The sequence below is a fragment of the Epinephelus moara genome, chromosome 24 (genome assembly GCF_006386435.1).
Source record: "Epinephelus moara isolate mb chromosome 24, YSFRI_EMoa_1.0, whole genome shotgun sequence".
NCBI lineage: Eukaryota > Metazoa > Chordata > Actinopteri > Perciformes > Serranidae > Epinephelus > Epinephelus moara.
The window spans coordinates 30668661-30681781 of NC_065529.1; the positions used below are offsets into that span (position 1 = coordinate 30668661).

The following is a 13121-nucleotide window of genomic DNA, read 5'->3' on the forward strand; positions in this document are numbered from 1 at the left end:
TACAAATGGACCCAGTGATTTAAACCTGTAAAAATAAAATCTTTTCACCGCTCTCATCGTGGAGGGGCTTCTGACTTCAGTGGCTGATACAAAAATGTGACTGGCCCCTCCCTATGTAGATATAAACAGTTCATTCTATGGTAACAAAAACACAACAATATGTCTTATCAGGTGATTATACACCAAAAAAAACATACTTACTATATTACAATATATTTCATTTCTGCCAATATATCCCTTTAAATCCTACACACTGGACCTTTAAATGTCTTAACTAATCCATAATTTTTATAAAATGTTGTATCTACAAACATCTTCCAACCACTCCAAAAACAAACGGGTAGCAGTGACGTCTCACTGACCACATCCTACCCCCGCTGATCCCCTCGGCGCGTTCCCACTGGAACACACACTTGCAGCATTCCGCACTTCCGTGCCAGTGTGGCTGCAAACTTTATACATTTCTTTGAGCTTCACTTCGTTTGTGTTTTGATCATTTGGAAAATGGAGCAAAAGAAGAGAAGCTACGAGAAGTGGATGGATGACAAGATCTAGGCTCTTTTGAGCGTATTTGCTGGGTAAGAAATTCAGCGGGACTTTATGTCGGCGACTCGAAACGACTGAGTCCATGGAAGAATAGCTGACATGCCTGTCGGCTTCATCATCATCATCCTGATTTGAGTACATTTTCTAAAACTTTAAGGTGTGGTGGAAACGCAAACCACACAGATTACCAGGAATTATTTTACCCAGGTGAATAAATTCCTGGAATTAAAAGTTCCTGGAAATGTTGGAGGAAAAGGAGCCAGTATATCAAGAGAGTAAATAGGCTACTTATACCCCTTTTCAACAGTCATGGGCTGGCTTGGCTTGGTGTGGTTTAGTTTGAGCCCTCAGCCCAGCACAGCAGGCCCACCTGCTTGAAGGTGTGCGTAATATTATGACTTTAATCTCGTTAAATTACGACTTTAATCTCATAATATTTCGACTTTTTTCTCGTAATATTATGACTTTATTCTCGAAATATTACGAGTTTTTTCCTCGTAATATTTCGACTTTATTCTCGAAATCTCCGATTTTTTTTTCTTCAATGTGGCCCTAATACTCCGTCGTAGTTTTTCTTAATGAAAAGTGTTATATTTCTGTATCTAATAAATGTCATTAACAAAAAGAAATCCAGAAGGTCTTAATGCTGTGTGAAACTGGGTGTAGTTCCCCTATGTGGCCGTGGGGGCGCTGTGGCGCACGTCTCGGCAGACCGGTCATATGACAGCTGCCTTCGTCCCACTTCCCTTCCTCGCTGGAGAGACGCCACATCTGACAGGGAGGGAGAGACAGACACAACCGCAGGGGAGTGTGAACACCGACACCTCAAGATGCTGGCACTAATAAACCGGCTGCTGGACTGGTTCAAGTCTCTGTTTTGGAAGGAGGAGATGGAGCTGACGCTGGTCGGCCTCCAATACTCGGGGAAAACTACATTTGTAAACGTGATCGCTGTAAGTCTTCAGCTGCTAGCCGCCTTGCTAGGTGTAGTGCTAATACTATTAGCGCTAATAATGGGATAAGAGTCAAGCTAATGCTAAACTGTCTGGTTTTCGGGTCCGGAAACGGTGTAAGGTGACTCTGTTGGGAGCTCAGCATCCATGCAAACAAACCTGAGACTGAGTCAGGTTGTTGGACTTGTGTCAACAAGTCAGCTGAGCTAACGAGTATCCTGCTGGTGGATCCTCCTTGCCGGCTAGTCGCATACTGTGGTATATCTATATATATCTATCTATATATCTATCTATATATATATCTATATATATATATATATGTGTGTGTATATGTATATGTGTATATATATATATATATATATATATATATATATGTAGCATGCTAAACAGCACCACATATTAGCTTTGTTTTGAGTTAGATTATCACTTACAAACAGTGGGGTCATTTTACACTGAGCTCAGAGCTGTCAGCCACCAGGAAGTGAACCTAAAAACATGCTGACCATTTACAACTGGTCACACTCAGGCAATTTCACATTACAACCCAGTGTGTGTTGTGTTCAGGTGTCCTGCAACAGGTGGAAATTCAGATTTTAGGAGGCTGTTTCAAAGAGTTAAAACTGGAGCTGGCTCACTGACAGTAAACACACACAGGGTTAAGTATTTTTAAACCTTCTACGTCTAATTTTCTCAGTTATTGCCTTAATGCAGGTGGCCAGTGGCATAAAGAAGTTGAATGTTGCATATAATGTAAACAGTAGTTGATGTCTCCTGTTGCAACCATCTAACATGACTCACACTGCAGAGGCTTTGGATGCAAATTTGTGATAAAGTCACACACACACGCGCGCACACACACACACACACACACACACACACACACACACACACACAGATTGCATCTTTAGCTGTGACCTGTGACTGAGGCTGCAGAGCATCTGTTTTTTTGCAAGATGTTTCTCTTGAGCAACTTTGTGCAACTTTGCAGGGATTTCTCAAAACTGGCCATTTCTGGTGGGGCAATTTGTCCTTGGCTAATCACTAGAGAGCAGCTGAGTTTTTAGCAGCAAACGTGAGCTTCATGGTTTTCTGTGAAGTTGTTTATGGGGTTGTGGTTGTGATGATATGTTGCAAACATGCAGCAACCATTCAAATTTCTGTTGAGACTATTGCAGTCTGTTCTGTTGTTCTGGCCTGAGTGATTGTTGTTTTTTCACAAGTGTGTTATAAAAAACACTGAAACAATACATTGATTAATTAACTGAATAAAATTAATTGAAAAATAATTATTGCAGCAGTTTTGTAAATCAGTTTATCATCAAAAATGCCCAAAATTCAATTATTCCAGCTTCTCATTTGATACGATCTTCTACTTTTCTGTTTCTTAAATTGAATAATTTTGTCTTATATTGTTAGTTGGACAAAGCAAGTCATCTGTAGATGTATCCATGGGCTTTAGGAAACTGCCAGGCAATTTTTATGCATTCAAAAGAACAACTAATAAAGAAATTTATTAGTAGATTAATTGATAATTGAATTAAAGAAACACAGAATTTCAATAAAAATCTCAGGAGCAATATCTACTTTAGAAACTTGTGTTACTTTTACCAGGCGGGAGTTATTACTACCAGTGTTGATGTAAGAAAGAGCAAACCACCAGTGCATATTTTATTGTGCATTCAGACAATGATCTCTTTATAGAAAAGTTAGCAGTTTGTCAAACTGGATTTCAGTGCACTCTAAGCATCGGGTAACAGTGCTGGCATCTGTGGAGGAAGTTGGGTTTGGGTTTGGGTTTGGGGTTGGAACATAACCCAGATCTTTCCTTTTTAAAAGATAAAAAAAAATGCACCACCAGGCAGTGACACAAAAGACTGAGTGAATGGTTGTTAAAGGGATGGTTCCTCCTTCCTCGGTCATAAGACCGCTGCAGTCATTTCCACTTAGCTTCATCAGGTGACTCCGGCGAGTCATGTGCTGTAAAATGTGTGTACAGCAGACAGTGCATGATTTCGGGTTGACAAAGCAGCGCAGGGAGAAGGAAAAGACACAGCTTGAGAGATTTGTTGTTAAAAGGGGAATGCCAAAAAAAAAGCCAGAACATGTGGAGACACAATGTTTTGCTTTCATGTTAAATGATTTATTCTGTTTATTGTTTTAGCTTAAAGAGAACAAGCCACTCTTTCATAGTTAAATTAGACTTTTTTAGAGTCATGTATTGCAGCATATTGTCTGCAACTTTTATGAACAGATTCTGGGGACCATTAAAATCTGAAGTACTGTGTAATGAGCCACTGCACAGCCACTTCATATGCTCATAAAAGTAATTAAAACTGTTAAACTAAAAGTAGAGTGTCTGCAGTCCTTAAAAAGCCTTAAAATGTCTTAAATTCAATTTTAAAAATACTAAAACTTATAAGTCATTAAAGTCAGTAACATTACCACAAACATTTTATCTGATCTTCTTAATCTATCTTTTAATTTCTGTTTGTTAAAATGAATCAAGCTCTTCTGTGTAAAAGTCCACATTTGTGATGTTAAAAATATTTAAAGTCTTTACTTTATACTTGCACTTAGCTTTTGGCAAAATCTAGACTGACCTAACTCCTACAAACAAAAAAACCTTCCAAAAAACAAGGAACCTTCCTCTGCACGGGCTCACAAATACACTTACCTTATTTACCTTTATTCTTACCTATGCTGCTTGATTAAGGAAAAATGATTTGTCCAAAATTCAGTCTTAAATTTGATCAAAATTATCTGGAAAATGTCTTTTAAAAGCATTAAATTTAAGTGTCCCATACCTGTAGATGTGGCGGCACGGTGGTGTGGTGGTTAGCACTCTCGCCTCACAGTAAGAGGGTTGCCGGTTCGATCCCGGGCGTGGGAGCCCTTCTGTGCGGAGTTTGCATGTTCTCCCCGTGTCAGCGTGGGTTCTCTCCGGGCACTCCGGCTTCCTCCCACAGTCCAAAGACATGCAGATTGGGGACTAGGTTAATTGATAACTCTAAATTGTCCGTAGGTGTGAATGTGAGCGTGAATGGTTGTTTGTCTCTATGTGTCAGCCCTGCGATAGTCTGGCGACCTGTCCAGGGTGTACCCTGCCTCTCGCCCGATGTCAGCTGGGATAGGCTCCAGCCCCCCCGCGACCCTCAAGAGGATGAAGCGGTTAGAAGATGAAGATACCTGTAGATGCTCTGAGTACAAGAGTGCAGCATGTCATAATTATATTGATTTTTTCTAATAGTTACAAACAGCTGCGCATATGACTCTTATTGTTTCCTTGTTGGAAACTTTCTTTATACTTTAATAGGAATGTATGATACAGTTAAGTGATCGGTTACACTGTTAGGTTTTGTTTTCCGTCATCTTACTGGGCTGGAACTAGAATTATTATAGTGTTGTGTTTTTTTGTGGTTTTTATTTTTGTTTCATTTTTTATTTTTTGTTTTCATTTCATTCGAGTTTCATTTAGTTTTCAGAGTGGCTTTGCTCATTTCGGTTTAGTTTTTATTATTAAGAAATGTTTAGCTGTGGTTTAGTTTTGATTAGTTTCAGTACTGGTTTGTTTTTTATTATAATATGGGGGTGTGTCGGGGCAGGATTTCAGAAGTTCAGAATACGTGTTACAATACAAACACAACACTTTGTGAAGGTAATTGACTCACAGTCACTTAGACATCTCTGTCTTAATGAACATATATACTAGTGCCTCCTGATGCTTGTTGTGTTGACACATCTCACCAAATTTTGAAAGACTAAAACTAAGGACATTTCCTGTACATTTTTATTGAAGTTAGTTTTGTAAGCAGTTTGCTTTTGTGTTTTTTCCCCACCTAGTTTTAGTTTAAGTTGGGCAGAACATATAGTATTAATATTTTAGAATGTGAGGAGTGGCTACATGTTGCTTGATTATACTGTGAGACTCATGAATTAATTGTCTACAGGTGCATATTAGAGCTACAACGATTAATCGATTAGTTGTCAGCAAGTAAAGTCATCGCCATCTAATTTAATAATCGATTTATCTGTTTGAGTAAAAAAAATAAATAAATAAATTCTCAGATTCCAGCATCTTAAATATGAATATTTTCTGGTTTCTTTACTCCTCTATCACAGTTACCTGAATACCTTTTGGGTTTTGGACCAAACACGACATTTGAGGAAGTCACCTGGGCTTTGGGAAACACTGATCAACATTTTTCAACAGTTTCTGGCATTTTATAGCCCAAACAACTATTCGATTAATCGAGAAAACAATCAACAGATTAACTGACAATGAAAATAATCGTTAGTTGCAGCTCTAGTAACCCACAAAGCTCTCTGCAGTGATTTGCTGTGATACTTTCAACAGTTGAAAGTCACACCATTTTATGACAAATGACTTATACTTACGTGTTTTCTTTCAGTCTGGGCATTTCAGTGAAGACATGATCCCTACAGTCGGGTTCAATATGAGGAAGGTCACCAAAGGAAACGTCACCATCAAGGTATGTAAATCTTTTTGCTGTTGTCACAGTGTAACTGCAATAAATAAAAAATTGAAAAAAGTAGCGTGCTAGTTTTACATGGAGGTGATAATGATTGAAACAAAGATATTGCGTGATAATTTGCCCCTTCACTCTGCAGATCTGGGATATAGGGGGGCAGCCGAGGTTCAGGAGCATGTGGGAGCGGTACTGTCGGGGAGTAAATGCAATCGTGTGAGTATCTCAGTTTCAATTTTCATGTTTGTCTGAAAAAACAAATGAGAGGAAATCGAGTAAGCACTTGGCGCTGAACCAGACATAATGTACATTTCTGTAAAACACCTTTTACTAACTGTTTCGCATTTCTCGTTTTTTAGGTACATGGTTGACGCAGCAGATCGAGAAAAGGTGGAGGCTTCTAGAAACGAGCTTCATAATTTATTAGACAAACCTCAGTTGCAAGGAATTCCTGTAAGTGTTCTGCAAAAACCAGTTTGTAAGATTTGTGCAATACCTGCAGTAGCCATGCAAAACTGTGTGTGGGTACTGACGACGACTTTTTGCTGCAGTTGCAGATTTCAAGTGTAATGTGTTTTTCTCTAGGTTTTGGTACTCGGTAACAAAAGGGATCTCCCCACTGCTCTAGATGAAAAACAGCTCATTGAGAAAATGTAAGTATGAGAAATGATCCTTAATGTGTTTAATTTGATTTAGTCTTTTTTTTTTTTGTTTAAGTGTGCAACAATGCACGACACACTCTTTCATGATGATGTTTTATGTTTAATATTCTTGTTTACACTTTTAGTCGAAGTATAATTTGGGATTTAATTTTAGAATATTATTATTTTTATCTCTGTCTGGTCTGTACATATTAAAACCTTGTATCTATATATTGTGCTGTTTTCTAATCCCACATCAGTTTAACCTCATTTATCCTGATGAGGGGTTTAAAAAATCAGTAATTTCTCTCTTTTTTGTATAATGAAATGGCTCCCCCTAGTGTCCGTTGGAAACGTGCTCATAGTCATGTTATACAGTTATAACATGTACAGTTCCCCATGATGATCAGTCTGAGTGCGCAATTCTCGAATTTATTTGTTCTTGCACCTTTTTTCCCTTCAAAGGAATTTGGCAGCTATTCAGGACAGAGAGATATGCTGCTACTCTATTTCCTGCAAAGAGAAAGACAACATTGGTGAGTTGCCGTCAATGATTGTATTATCATTCTGTGTTAGCGCAGGAGCCTAATTTCCATTGGGGGAGTTTCAGTTCTCCATAATCTCTCTACACAGTCAGTGTCCTCTTCCTCTCCGGCCCCCTGAAAATCCAGATAAGAGAAGAGACTGTTGTTGGTTTTTTTTCTTCCTGTTTAAACTTCCTGAATTTTAAATAAATAACAACTAAATACATTTGAATGAACCAAACTCCAAGACACAGGCAAAGAAAACTCTCCACTTCATCTATTCAAAGTTGTTTATTCTTGGGGTTTGTATCCAGAATACAAGACAGGCTTTTTTCAAACCTTTCGTGCTGCATTCCTCCTAATATCCATGAATATGAAGGTCACTGAGAGTCTGGGATTTGTTATGAATTTATAAAATGAGATCATGTGCCATCACAGTTTCACCCATGTTACACAAGGAAACTTTGAAACAACACACACTATCTGTAGCCGTCAACAGACTTTTGGTGATTTCACCTCAGGTGATTCCTTATCGTCTTTCATCCTTCCACACCGGCTGCACCTGGAACCTCCAACTGGAATTCTCAGTTACATATTAATCAATGTGAACAACTCGCTCCCAAATCCCAAAGCTAGGGTGCTAAAACTTAAATTTGTAATGTCATAGGGTATAAAGTCTGCAGCTGCTCCATAGACAGTGAATTGGGGAAGATGTTCTAGATGACCCTGAGAGCACACGGGGGAATGTTCTGAGTATATGGGTTTATTTTCTGTTTCAGAACTGAGAACATTATAATAGAGTAAAGCTCATTTGTGTATGAAAAAGAAAAACATTCTGTGTGTCCACAAAATCAGTCTCCCATTTACTCGTCATCAGGAGTACCGTCCTCTGTAGCTCAGAGGAGCTTTCCAGAGTCTGAAAAAAAAATAATAGTAGAATTCAGTGTTTTCAGCCTGTTCTTATTCCCAGGTTGTCAAATACTGATGCATTGTCACCCCCCTTGTGTGTGATGTCGATGCTAAAGGCGCCCTTTAGCTTCTTTCTGCAATGCACCAGGCCTTTAACTAGCTCAAGTGTAAACTCAAACGCAGCAATACTCGACACTGAGAGCAACTGATGTAGTATAAAAAGTGAAAAATTCTGAGTATGGAGGGAAGGACGGGAGGTGAATGGGTCAAACAAGACTTTCACCTGACTTTCACCCACAAGACAGCAGTTTGTGTCCCATGTGAAACCAAAAGTCGGTGTCATTTAAAAGTGACTTGCATACAGTCATCACGCATTGACACCACTCACTACATAACAAACGTACTTTCTTTAACCCAAAACATGATCTTTTTTTCTGAACAAAACCAAGTAGTTTTGTTTGCCTAAACCTAACTGCGGCCGTTTCACAGCATTAAGCAAGTGTTAGAATGTGTTTCAGCTGTACGTCGCATACATACACAGTGTTAGAATGTGTTTCAGCTGTACGTCGCATACATACACATACACCAAATGGTGCCCCCTGCGTCACTATTACACACCGAGGGGTGTGACAAAGCGCTGGGGATGAGAACAGGTTGGCGTCTTTTGAACTTCAGCTCTCTTGTGAGTCCGCCAACTTAATTGACGTGCAGTACTAAATCACTGAAGTGGCCCTTTAACCAACAACAACAAGTGATTTTCTAACTTTTTTTTGCCCTGAGTTTCACCTCTTAGTCTACTGTACATACAGGTTGGGGCAGTATGCAGCCTGCAGGTAGGGCTTGGGGCTAAAGAAACACTTCTAACTCCTTTGCATGTTTTGGAGTTCAAAAAGAAATGTAATCAAAAGTTTGATTCTCATAAAAAGACACTGCAATCGAACATCAATCAAGGATGAGGCAGAAAAGGAGAGTTCTCTTTGTCATTAAGTTGCAAAAGCAGTTAAGTTGGTTAGTCCATTAATAATACATCAATTAATACATTTATTTGTTTATTACTTTTGTATCTGGGTTTTATTGTGTCACTTCTACGTCTGACACTAAACCTCCCCCCTTTTGTTACTTTGCAGTATAAATGAGGGGAATCATTAAAGCAAGCACTTCATACCATTATACCACAGTTTTAATGGTGTTCTGTGAAGCTTCATCTGTACCAGACTTGTTTGCAATCACATCTAGTGAGTTAGAAATGCCTGAATCATAAACTGATTCTCAAATTGACCGAGTGTTTCTTTGATTCCAGACATCACACTTCAGTGGCTCATCCAGCACTCAAAGTCCAGGAGGAGCTGAAAACGCAGGCGCTGTTTTCCAGCCGTGTTTGCCATGTTACTGTCATGCCACACCCTCGTCACTCTGCCATGATGTAAAGTCGTATCTTCAGCTCACATGCTGCTCTGTTCTGCTTGTGACACACACGTTTGTTTTCTTTCCCCCCTTTTCACCTTGTGATTCTTCTCACAGACCCTGAGAATGCACTACTAAAAATGTGATACCAAATTTAAGGATTGTCATTGGCATTAATCGTCCTGTAAAGCTGTACTTTAACTTGGAGTCAGAACCTAATTTCGGATCTACCGTTTATCATTAAGGCATTACCCAGTTGATCATACCCAGTGATTTATAACACTAATCTTGGGTATGCAACAACAGACCCCCTCAAAGGAGGGTTTATTTTCTCAAACAGGCCTCACATAACGAGAGAAGCTCTTCACAGTCAGACATGATGCCAGGGGATTGCTGATGTGGACGTGCAGGTGTTCCCATTTCTGTCAAGCTCTACTCTGTGATTCTTTAACGACGGTCTCCCTTCACTCGATCAGGTTTTCTTCTCTCAAGAACATGTCTATTGTTTTAGTAAACTGTGCATTTAAGCAAGTCAATTGATGCAGGTCTGTACAAATATCAAGCTAGTATGATTTTTACTGATGTGAGATGTGCGTGTATGAATATATGATTCTATTTAAAGTCTGAATGTACTAAAAGTAAAGCTGTACGGGGTTGTGTGGTTCATATTGGCCTCTGTTTGTAAGTAGCCTCAGTGGTATGTACGTTTGTGCTGCCTCGAAGCTGAGAGAGTGGCAAATTTCAAAGTGCCTAATGCAGTGTCTCTCACCTCTGAAGCAAAGCAGCATGCAAGGTGTGCCTACCTGGGAAGAGTTTAAAAAACACCACTTCAATATATTCAAGAAATAAAAAGGCATGCTTTTTAATTTAGACAGTGTCCTGTTATTTGTACACCGACTTTTGAACTCTATCCCTCTGTGTAGGTGTATGGCGACAGGATTGGCATGATGCTGTGAAGCTACTCCTTTTTCTTGTTGCAGGACTTTTGAGAACAGTAAAGCTGTTTTGATCCATTTATTGTAGGAAGGTTTTGAAGTGATCCATTTGGTCAGTGTTACAGAGATTGTGTTGGAAGAGAAAAATTAAATACTACTAGTAGCTCTATACCACAATATTTTTTTGTCTATAAATGTGTCATTTCTATATAGATCATTAATAACACATATCTTGCTCCCCTGCCAACTATTCCAACTAACTCTTCCCTATCTGTACTTGAGGGTTATTCCATATAGAAGAGTAAACTTGTCTATATTTATACGGCAATATTGAAAATAAGCACCACTGCTCTCTATGTGCTAATAACAGGTGCAGCAAAGCTTACAGGAGAGTCAGTCAAGCACAGGCTGTACACATGGTGCATTCACATGCTTCTCGGATGGTCCAGAGTTGCAAATTAATTTTTCTGACTTCTGACTTGGTATGCGCATGAGCTTTAAGTTGTAAAGTGGGAACAAAATGGACGCTAGAAGGAAGATGTGTATGATTTTATTGCTCAGAGTGTTTAAACAACACGTTAGTAACAGTTTGAAGCTTTATATTACAAAGAATTTTGTCCCAGACTTGTTGCTGCACCAGTGTATTCCCTAAAACTATTAAAATATTGTTTAAGCTGAGCAATGCTAATGTATAACTTTTCTTACTAATCCAGGTCACTCTACACAAATGGCAACTAAATTACAAGTGAGCAAAAAATTGACATGCAATATGTGAATTTAAAAACAAACAAACCTCAACCAAACATTTTCATTCACCTGCCATGTTTCTGCACATATGACATCATCTCAGCAACTTGTGTACCAAAATTTTCACTGACTTCCTGAGGTGTTCCATCTTAAGGGGGCATTCACGTGAATTTTCCAAGTTGGGAGCTCATTTTCCGATTATTCCAGCACCACATGAGTGCAGGGACACTTATACATTCCTGACAGGAGGTCTAATCAGGCAAAGTGACAACACCTGTGCAGGTGTAGCACGGGTCTTTAAAAATCCCATTAAAAAATGACATTCAACTGCACTTCTTAAAAGAAATTAATTCTTCATTCTGTGGAAAGGTCCATTTCAGTGTTGTGTACACATGTGGTGATGAGTATGCTATGAGATATATTAACTTTACATATGGAAATGCATTATTTCCTACTTGTGTTTTGCCTTTTTAACTCCAGTCTGCAAAGCCATTAGTAGCAATACCATTATATAAAAGTAATGCGTTATGAAAGTACAACAGTAAAGTCACTAAAGTGTATGCAGGCTACACACGTGCATTTCATCCAGTATTTTAAAATGAATTTTTAAAGACCCAAGACACATCAACACAGGTGTTTCTCCATCCATCCATTTTCTACCGCTTATCACTGGGGCAGCAGGCTGAGCAAAGTATTCCAGATGTCCCTCTCCCCAGCAACACTCTCCGGCTCCTCCTGGAGGACCCCGAGGTGCAGGTGTCTCTGATTGGCCTTATTAGACCTCTTGTCAATACTGTACTTGATTGACTCTTCTGTATGGAGCCTGGTGGCCTCGTGTAATAGACCCTTTTCACAGCAGATATTCTGGCTTGTCATGGCAGGAAAAGCACTAAGAATAGATGACATGGAAAAACAAATGCATTCCATTCAGGTGAGCTCCTGTCTTTATGTTGTGCATGCTGGCTCACCGTCACAGCTTACAGGAACACTTGGCGGAAGTGAGCCGTCTTAAAGGAAATTCGATCCACCTGGTATTTTCCTGCTTTGACAAGTCAAAGTATCTGCTGTGAAAAGGATCTAAAATGTTTCTCTGAGGTGGTAAGCCACCTAGTGATATATTTATTCAGTAGATTTGGGTCCTAAACGAGAGCCACACTAAATATATGACATTTACTTATTGTTTTGGCTGTGCTTGTATAAACTGTTGAGTAGATTAATATGTTACAGACCATCATACTTTATAAACGCTTTATGTATGTTTTGTGTGTAAGAATTTGAATTTGTAAAGTATCTAAAGCTGTCAGACAAATTTAGGGGAGTAAAATCACAATATTTCTCTCTGAGATGAAGTGAAGTGGAAGTTTCAAGTGGCATGAGAATAAAAAGTACCTCAAATTTGTAGTTAGATAGCCCAAAGTACTTGAGTAAATGTACTACATTACATTACATTTGACCATACTGGCCTAAACTGATCAATACAGCTTTGATAAATTATTCATTAACTGTCAGTAAAGCCAGCACTTAAACTCTTAGGGGTCTTATCAGTAAGCCAGTATTTTATTTGCCAATATTTCTAATTATACAGATAAATTAATGACACCTTGAAAACACTAGGAGCGCTGCAAGGGTCATGTTTTTTGCAGTACAGCCAGCACTGCTAAGGGGGAAGCTGGAGAGAGCAGGAGTGGACTGCCGCCTGGCTGTGTGGCCCATCGACTACCTCACCAACAGACCCCAGTATGTAAGGCTTCATAACTGTGTGTCTAATGTGATGGTTTACAGCATGTGGACCACAGGGTACTGTACTCTCTCCTGTTTTTATTCAACCTGTACATATCAAACTTCAGACATAACACGGACATCTGTCACCTCTAGAAAATCTCTGATGATACGGCAGCTGATGGATGTGTATCAGAAGGGAACAAACAGGAATACAGGGAGGTCAGCTAGTGTGAGCTCAACCAACACAGACACC

At 39.2% G+C, this 13121-nt stretch overlaps 1 protein-coding gene across 1 annotated transcript; it reads left to right on the forward strand.

The window, feature by feature from the left end:
* Positions 1–1283: 1283 nt before the first annotated feature.
* LOC126386724 (ADP-ribosylation factor-like protein 8B-A) lies at positions 1284–10334 on the forward strand. Its single transcript, XM_050039270.1, has 7 exons — positions 1284–1499; positions 5909–5989; positions 6129–6202; positions 6346–6439; positions 6572–6639; positions 7093–7163; positions 9361–10334. Exons 1-7 carry the CDS (start codon positions 1377–1379, stop codon positions 9408–9410), a joined length of 561 nt encoding a protein of 186 aa, XP_049895227.1. The 5' UTR covers positions 1284–1376; the 3' UTR covers positions 9411–10334.
* Positions 10335–13121: the final 2787 nt, after the last annotated feature.